This window comes from Mobula hypostoma, chromosome 29, assembly GCF_963921235.1.
Source record: "Mobula hypostoma chromosome 29, sMobHyp1.1, whole genome shotgun sequence".
NCBI classification, from domain to species: Eukaryota; Metazoa; Chordata; class Chondrichthyes; order Myliobatiformes; family Myliobatidae; genus Mobula; species Mobula hypostoma.
In genome coordinates, this window is record NC_086125.1 from 184,323 (window position 1) to 193,335 (window position 9,013).

At 42.8% G+C, this 9,013-nt stretch overlaps 1 protein-coding gene across 1 annotated transcript; it reads right to left on the bottom strand.

The window, feature by feature from the left end:
• Positions 1–1,580: 1,580 nt before the first annotated feature.
• On the bottom strand, positions 1,581–5,687 carry LOC134339241 (zona pellucida sperm-binding protein 3-like). The gene is made up of 9 exons (XM_063035582.1): positions 5,179–5,687; positions 4,289–4,404; positions 2,871–2,974; positions 2,606–2,783; positions 2,409–2,535; positions 2,233–2,321; positions 2,004–2,125; positions 1,798–1,932; positions 1,581–1,723 (listed from the first exon to the last, which is right to left on the bottom strand). The coding sequence occupies exons 1-9, from the start codon at positions 5,575–5,577 to the stop codon at positions 1,596–1,598; spliced, it is 1,398 nt and encodes a 465-aa protein (XP_062891652.1). The 5' UTR covers positions 5,578–5,687; the 3' UTR covers positions 1,581–1,595.
• Between the last annotated feature and the right edge of the window lie 3,326 nt (positions 5,688–9,013).

The window sequence follows — 9,013 nt, forward strand, 5'->3', positions numbered from 1 at the left end:
TGGAGAAGACAGTTTGTGAGGGGTCTAGAAACAAGGAACCAATTGAGAGGATGGTTATAGATCAAAGTTTGTGGGGAGAAGGCAGAAGAATGGGGTTAAGGGATAATAATCAGCCATAATGGAATGGCAGAGCAGACCTAATGGGCCAAATGGATTATTCTGTTCCTATGTCTTATCGAAACATAGAAAACCTGCAGCACAATACAGGTCCTTCGGCCCACAAAGCTGTGCCGAACATGTACTTAATTTAGAAATTACCTAGGATTACCCATAGCCCCCCATAGAACATATACAAGTCTAAATAACATCTACCCTTCACCTACACACATTATAGCCTTCCTGATTTGACACTGAAACCCACAGAATAGCTGCCGTTGGAGGTTACAAGTTTGTCACCCTCTGACAAATGTCACAGGTGACATTGAGATAAAGCATATCATTAAACTCCAAGGTGAGTTTAGCACCACATCTAGAGAAGGGATTTAATCTTTGAAGAGCATTTTAAGTAATGAGTGTTGCTCAGAAGAGACTATAGTCTAATCAAGGACAGGGGAAGCAGACAAACTGGTTGTCTTTGTTTCCCCGTTTTCTAGACTCTGAACTGATTCTTGCTCTGGGATAATTTAATCAGAGCAATTAAATGTGGATACAAGTAGCTTCAGATGACCTGCTAAACCTGAGACCATTCTCAGACAGGTAGTTACTCATTACATAAAATGCCAGACCTACCAAAGAAGCAATCTGTAATCTCGTTAGACTCTGTCTGGGCCGCCTCATTTAACTGGTTTGGACCAGTCAGAGTTGAGACACACAAATACACAAGGCTGGGGTGGGCAGAATTATGAAGCAATGTTGACTGTAGCCCTGCACAATGACCAGTAAGAAGGTGACACAGGTAGGTCAGGTAACCTGGAGCCAATGCAACAGAGATCCACTAGTTCAATTGATAAGGAACACTACAAGAGCCAGAAGCTCCAAATACGCAGGGGCAATAACTCTCCAGCAACCAGAGACCAACCATTGCGGATAAGGAGGACTCCATGGACAAGTGGAGATCAGGACCATGAGGAATACTTGGCTAGTGTAGACTCCTCTCCCGGGTAATACCTTTTCTCTTTATTGACTGTTCATGGAGGGTCAGGGATTTTAGTAGGGTGCACTATGAGAAGGTAGTTAGTTTATGAACCCACGTACTTCCTAGTTAAGACAATAAAAGTTACTTGTCAGTAAATACAAATTCTTTGTGCCTCACAGATCATTATTACAAGGGGTGATTCTTGTAACAAGAGAATGCCATGACATTTATCAGCAGCCCAAGGAGATCACCATAAAGAGGTATTGCAACTAGAAAAATTGGAAGTGTTATTTTTCATGTCCAATGTCAGGTAATGGCTCAACAAGAATCATTTGAAAACAGACAGCAGCAGTGCTGTCAATATCACAGTGGATTGAATTGCCGAGTTGCCAGAAATGCCACAGTAATATTAAATCACCGGGAAATTTGTCACACCTAATTCTGTCCCCCCCAAAAAAACCCTCCCTAGAAGAAGAGGCATGCTAAAACAAAAAGAATATGACAGGAGGAGTTTTATTGCTTAGTTGAAACTGTTACACTGAATTTGCTTGCATTTCCCATACAAGCACAAAATGACCAAAGTAGCAAATGTCAGAGAGACAGCTGTCACAGCCAGGGCCACGACAAGGACCACCTCCGACACCACACCTAAGAGAACAAAGCAAACAGTAATGAAGGCAATATCAGGGTGGGACAAAAAGAATTCCATGCAATGAACGTACCCTCTGGAGATCCCTCCAATGTGTGCTGCTGAAATGTATTCATTCGCTCAGTTTCCAGGCTGGTCATGTCAGGATCCAGAATGATCATTGGTCCAAGCAAGGTCTCACCATCCCATTTTGTTCCACCATCTTTTCCTGTAATACCAAATATCCTGTTTAAGTCGTGCTGCTGGAGCAACATCCCACATCCAGGATGAAGGACTTACCAGCATTGGGCTGAACATCCCTTCGTCCTCTGGAGGGAAATGGAACTTTCCTTGCAGCAGTGCATTTGCCCAAACCACAACAGGCACAGACATCGATGCTTGAATTCTCCAATGGCGTCCAACTAAACCAGAAAGTAGTTAAGCCATTCCTATCTGCAACCTGACAGTTGGCGGGGGGGGGGGGGGGGGAGGGAGGTGGTGGGGGGGGGGGTGGTGAGAAGCTACTTACATGTTCTGCACCTTCTGGAATGTGCAAGCCTTGTTCATGGAATCCTTCTGATCAACTGCAGTAACTTTCAAGTGACACGTGATGAAAATCTGAAGGATTTTTTTATAAATAAAAAAGGATTTACTGAAATTAACGACCTTCTAACACTGATAACAGTCTGTTTGTCTTCCTCTTACCAAGGAACGCTCATCTCCAAAGAAACAGAAGGCATCCAGGTCAAAGCGGAGCTTATCCATTTCACGTTTATCCCCTCGCAACATGTAAGTCGAAAAGGAGTCCTCAGCCACACTGTCCAGAAGGCAACTGAACAAAAGCACATGAATAGTGAACTCATTAAGATGTTATTAGTTGCTGAAAGCAGAAATCCACTTACCCATGGTGATCAATGATGTTGTATCTTGGGGTGGAGTCCTTGTCTGGGCTCAATGTGGCTACACAGCGGTCAATGTAGAGCTTCAGAGGTGTATGATTAATCATTGAAACAGAAGCCTCAATGTGAATGAGCTCACCCAGATGATATACAGTTGAACTGCGTTCTGTAAGCCAGTCATCTATAGAGCAAGATAAAAAGGGCAAATAGGAATGCAAGAACACAGTTACTCGAGTCCCAATAACTGTCTCCTCCATCCATCATATACCATTCATTAAACGTAGGGAAAATGACAGATGCCCCTCTCTGGACTTGGTAGAACTGAAGGGAACCCAAGTGGGCTTGATTGAGTCACTGCTCACATTCCCTTTCCTGTAAAGAAAAGCAGTGAGATTAGAAAACATGCATCTGATCACGTCAATAACAAGTATACTGCTTGTTCCTTGAAAGTGGCATCACAGGAAGAGGGTTGTAAAGAGCTTTTGGCACATTGGCCTTTGTAAATTGGGAATACAAATATAGGGGATGTGTTTTTATTTGGAAGTTATACAAGACATTGGTGAGGCTTAATTTGGAATATTATGTGCAGTTCTGCCCACTTATAAAGGAAAGGAATCAATAAGATTGAAAGGGGGGGAACTTTGGGGTTCTAACATTTAACTGTCATTCATTCTTTGGGGCACTCCTCTATTTTTGTGGATGTTTGCAAAGAAAAAATAATTTCAGGATGTATATTTGTATACATTTCTGACATTGAAGAGTAAGAGGATATTTACAAGGATGTTACTGGGTCTTGAATTATAGGGAAAGGTTGAACAGGTTAGGATTCCTCCCCCCGGAGCTTAGGGGAACAAGGGGAGGTTTGATAAAGGTACATAAAACAATGAAGGTATAGATAGGGTACATGAAAGCAGGCTTTTTCCACTGGAAAAAATACAGAACTAAAGGTTGTGTTAGGGTGAAAGATGAAATGTTTAAAAGGAATAGGAAGGGAATATCTTCACTGAGGGTGGTGAGAGTGGAACTAGCTGCCAACACAAGTGGTAGATGCAGGTTCAATTTCAACATTAAAGAGACATTTGGATGAATACCATAAGGGAAAGGAGCAGAATTAGGCCATTCTATCATGGCTGATCCCTGATCCCAGATCCCACTCAACCCCATACACCTGCTCTCTTGTCAAATCCTTTTATGCTCTGACTAATCAGGATACAATCAACTTCCAGCTTAAATATACCCACGGACTTGATCACCACCAGAGCATTTCACAAATTTACTACTCTCTGGCTATAAGGAAAAATCTCCCTTAGCTCTGTTCTAAAGGGTCATCCTCAGTTCTGAGTCTGTGCTCTGTAGTTCCGGATACCCCACCATAGGAAACATCCTCTCCCCATCCACCCAAGCTAATCCTTTCAACGAGATCTACCCCCCCCCCCCATTCCTCTAAATTCCAGTGGGTACAGGTCCAAAGTTGCCCGCTCCTCATATGTTAACCCCTTCATTCCTGGAATCATCCTCGTGAACTCCTCTGGACTCTATCCAATGACAATACGTAGATGGGAGGGATGTGGAGGGTTATGAACAAGTCGATAGACTACGCAGAATAGTTTGGCATGGACTAGATGGGCAGAAGGAACCGCTGGAGCTGTAGTGTTCTATAACTACAATAAATTCAGCGTGATTTACCTGAAATAACGGCACTGAATGGGAACGATTGCTCCACTAGTTCGAACAATAATCGTTCCATAAACCTGGGGTGTGTGATTAAGGTAGGTTGTATACATAAGGGAATCTCCAACCATCTGAAAAAAAGAGATTTTGCACAAAGCTAATCTGAACAGAATGCCACTCCACGCTACCTTAGTTTAGTCGATCTCTTCAATACAAGCCGGTACAGTAATGCATAGCATTTGAAATGTAATCACAAACAGATTCTGCAGATGCCGCAAATCGTGAGTAACACAGAATGCTGGAGGAACTCAGCAAGTCAAGCAAAGCAGTATCTGTAGCACCGATATAAAGAGTCGACCATGTCGTTCGTCTATTATGACGCTTTGACGATTTTATGATTCGCCGTGGTTCCCAGTAATTTACTGCACTGCATCTTTTTTGTCTAATCGACCTGGTGCAAGGAGTCATTGCAATCTATTTTTAGAAAACCAATAGTCCTTGTCATGCCAAGATTAATTATAAAGTGTTTTACAGGTGATCATAAACTGTTTTACAAGTGATAGGAGGACTTGATAAAACTCCGCCTGCCCAGTGACTGATTAAAGGCTTTAACCCAAACACGTGTTTTAATCACGCATTATTTGCTGACACCAGACAAAATAGGCAAGCGATTGCAAATGCGAGATCTCGGAGCAAAAACAAACTGGGAGAGCATTCTCTAGAAGGGAGAAGTCGAAGTTTCTATCCCCTTCATCAGATGGGGTAGGTGCGCAAAAAAAAGATGGCTTATTTATAAAGCAGGTACAAATGAATTCCGGAGACCGGAAAATGATGGGACTGTATGTGCAAGGCAAAATCTCAACACTGATAGCCCCATACTAAAAAGTAAGTGAAGGACAAATTACCTGTAATTCGCTATCGCACTCATGGAGCCCATAGTTAAAGACAACAGTATGGTTCCGAGGGTAAATCCCAGTTGGTCGGCAACTTGCTGTCCCCAGCGTTAAATCGGATGCTTTAATGGGATGCCGAGTTCCGAACAAATCCAGGTGGACCTTAACCAATAAGCTAATCTCCCCGCACTCCACCATTACACTCTGCAAAGGAGAAATACTTTGCACATCCAGCGATCGCAATTGGGAAGTGGATGTAGACTGAACTCCGGGTTTTACCTTTCTCCAGGGAAACCGCTCACCTCTGAACTGCTTCCAAACATCAGAGCAAAAAACTGTTCCAACTAAGAAAAGTAATAAAACCAATCTTTTTCCCTCAAACACCAACATTTTGCTAACCAACGCAACCATACACTTAGAGCGATGTCATCACCATTTGTACTCGATCTGTGATCAGCTGATAGAAACATGCAGATTAAACTAATTTGCCAGACTAAATTTCTACGTTTCCCCACACAGTTTCAGAACTCATACCAGTTATGTTAAAATGCAAGCTCTGTATTTGCCTGTTATCATTGGACAGAAATATACATTTTAAGAGGCTGTGGCATAGTTGAGATAAACTATTGACCAGGAGGCGCAGCCATACCAGAGAAACGCACTGTTGCCCTTCTGATTAGCAGCATTCAATAAACCTCAAATATCGATTAGACTGAACATAGAACACTAGATCATAGAAGCAGGTCCTGAAGCACATCACGTCTGTACCGATTTAAACCAGTCCCTTCTGTCTGCATTTTCTTCAATTTCCTGCATATCTATTTGCCTACTTAAAAGTCGCTTGAATGTTAAATCTTGCTCCCTCGCAGTTTAACACGAATCCATCTTGTATTCAGCACTTATATACTGGAAAAATGATTCTGAAAGTTTGTTCTATCTAGGATTATCATAACTCTATGAACTTTCAACATACTCCCATGCTCCAGAAGAACAGAGTTGTCCAAACTCTGGTTGTAGCTAAAATGCTTTAATCCACCCAGTACTGGAGGAAACCTCTTCTGAGCATTCCCTAATGCTCTTCATTGAAAGGAATAAAAGCTCCTTATTGAATGGAAACGTATTCTCATTCACATAAATCGGAGTGGGGCTTATACAGCGAATGGTAGGGTATTATGGAATGCAATGGAACAGAAGGATTTAGGATTAGAAATACATCATTTGTTGAAAGTTGCTCTGCAGGTAGTTAGGGTATTGAAAAGACATCTAACACGCTGGTCTTCAACAGTCAAGGCATTCGGTAAAAGAGCTGGGACAGGGACATTATGTCAAAGTTGCATTTGTAATTGGTGAGGCTGCACTTGGAGTTGTCATAAGTGGGGGCACTGGGAGCGGACCCAAATGCAAGACACAAACACTGAAGTAATAGGAACAGGACTTAACTAAAGAGCTGGGACAAGAACTCCGGCTTTGAGTATGCTGTGGCTTTGGGTGCACTGTGGCACAGGGACATGGAACACAGAGCCGGGACCCCTCCTTGGGAACAGCATTTAGGGCCGGGACTCTACACAGAATACTGAACATGGCGAGACAGTTCTCAACATGGGGTAGCAGCAAATGGCTGGACCTACCTAGTGAAGGTGTGGACACAGAGACAGTTCCCAACACAAGATAGTGGCAAACGGCCGGACCTACCTAGTGAAGGCGTGGACACAGAGACAGTTCCTAACACAAGGTAGAGGCAAATGGCCAGACCTACCTAGCAAAGGCACAGGTGGCAAGGCAAGGCTCCAGAAGGAAGAGGAAAGGAAGGAAACAGTCCAGACTCAGGGTAACAGCAATGACAGCCTGGCTTACCCAATGGAGGCAAGGACTCCAGAATACCAGAGCAGGGATGTGATTCTGCAGTTTTATAAGGCATTGGTGAGGCCTTACCTTGAGTGTTGTGAACAGTTTTGAGCTCCTCATCTCAGAAAAGACGTGGAGGGAGTCCAGAAAAGGGTCACAAGGATGATTCCAGGAATTAAAGGGTTATCATTCAAGGAAACTTCGATAGCTCTGAGTCTGTACATGCTGGAATTCAAAAGGGTGAGGGGGGGATCTCATTGAATCTTTTCTAATGTTCAAAGGCCTAGACAGTGTAGATGTGGAAAGGATGTTTTCCATGGTGGAGGGGTCTTGTATAAGAGAGCACAGCCTCAGAATAAAGGGCGCCCATTTAAAACAAGAAGTGTAGAGAAATGTCATTAGTCATAGGGTGGTGAATTTGTGGAATTTGTTACCACAGGCAGCTGTGTATGCCAGGTCGTTGTGTGTATTAAAAGCAGAGCTTGATAGGTTCTTGAATGGACATGACACCAAAGGTTACAGGGAAAAGGCCGGGGAGTGGGGCTGAGGAGGGTAAAAATGGATCAGCCATGATTGAATGGTAGAGCAGACCTGACGAGGCAAATGAGGGGAGGAGTGCGATGCAGCGGGCACGGCCGCTTCAAAATGATATCGTATTTGTAAGTAGGTACCATGCACAATCCTGATTTGATGGAGACAGACGTGAGAAGTACAGAGGAACATCTGGAGAAACTTCTGAAATGCCGCTGCTACTGTGCGATCGAGAATCTCCGGAGGGGAAGGCCCCAAATCCTCGGCTTTGCCTATTGCCTGTTGCCAGGGCCGGGGTCGAAGCGCTTGGCAGAGATGGTGTTCGGTGCTCGGTGTCGGAGGGCTGTTCGGAGGCTCGAAGTTTTTGGACGGACTCAAGAGTCGTCTGTGGTTGGGTGCTTCTAGGGTGCTGCATTGACAAGTTTGCGGCGCTAGAAGCTCATGGCAGGAAGAGTTTTTCTTCCTTCTACTATCTGCGTGAGATGATGGGACTTTCAAGAGACTTTGAGACTTTTTTTTTCACCATGCCCATGGTTTGTTCTTTATCAAATTACGGTATTGCTTTGCACTGTTGTAACTATATGTTATAATTATGTGGTTTTTCTCAGTTTTTTTAGTCTTGGTTTGTCTTGTGTTTCTGTGATATCATTCTGGAGGAACATTGTATCATTTCTTAATGCATGCATTACTAAATGACAATGAAAGAGGACTGCATGTCCTCACAATCTAATCTAATCTAATCTAAAAATAAATTCTGCTCCTATGTCTTATTTCTCTGGCCTCGTTTTCTTGTGGTCTTATATCCTCTCTCATCTCTCTTTTATTTTTTTTTCAGATACTTGAAGAAGCTTTTACTGTCCACTTTGGTATTGTTTGCTAGCTTGATGTCATATTTTATCTTTTCCCTCCTAACCATTCTTTTAGTTGCTTTTTGTAGGTTTTTAAAAGATTCCCAATCCTCTACTTTCCTGCTAATTTTTGCTTTGTTGTATGCCCTCTCTTTTGCTTTTACATTAGCTTTGTCTTCCCTTGTCAGTTATGGTTGGACTATTTTACCATTTGAGTATTTCTTTGTTTTTGGAATATATCTATCCTGCACCTTCCTCATTTTTCCCAGAAACTTACACCATTGCTGCTCTGGTGTCACCTCTGCCAGCCTCTCCTTCCAAATTACTTTGGCCAACTCTTCTCTTATACCACTGAAATTTCCTTTACTCTATTGAAATACTGCTCCACCAAAATTTATCACTATCAAATTTCATGTTGAACTCAAGCATATTGTTGTCATTGCCTCATAAGAGTTCTTTTGCCTTAAGCTCCCTAATCACCTCTGGTTTATTAGATAACACTCAATCCAGTACAGCTGATTCCGCAATGACAAACTGCTCTAAAAGGCCATCTCATAAGCATTCAACAAGCTCACTGTCATGAGACGCACTACCAACTTAATTTTACCAATTGACCTGTATGT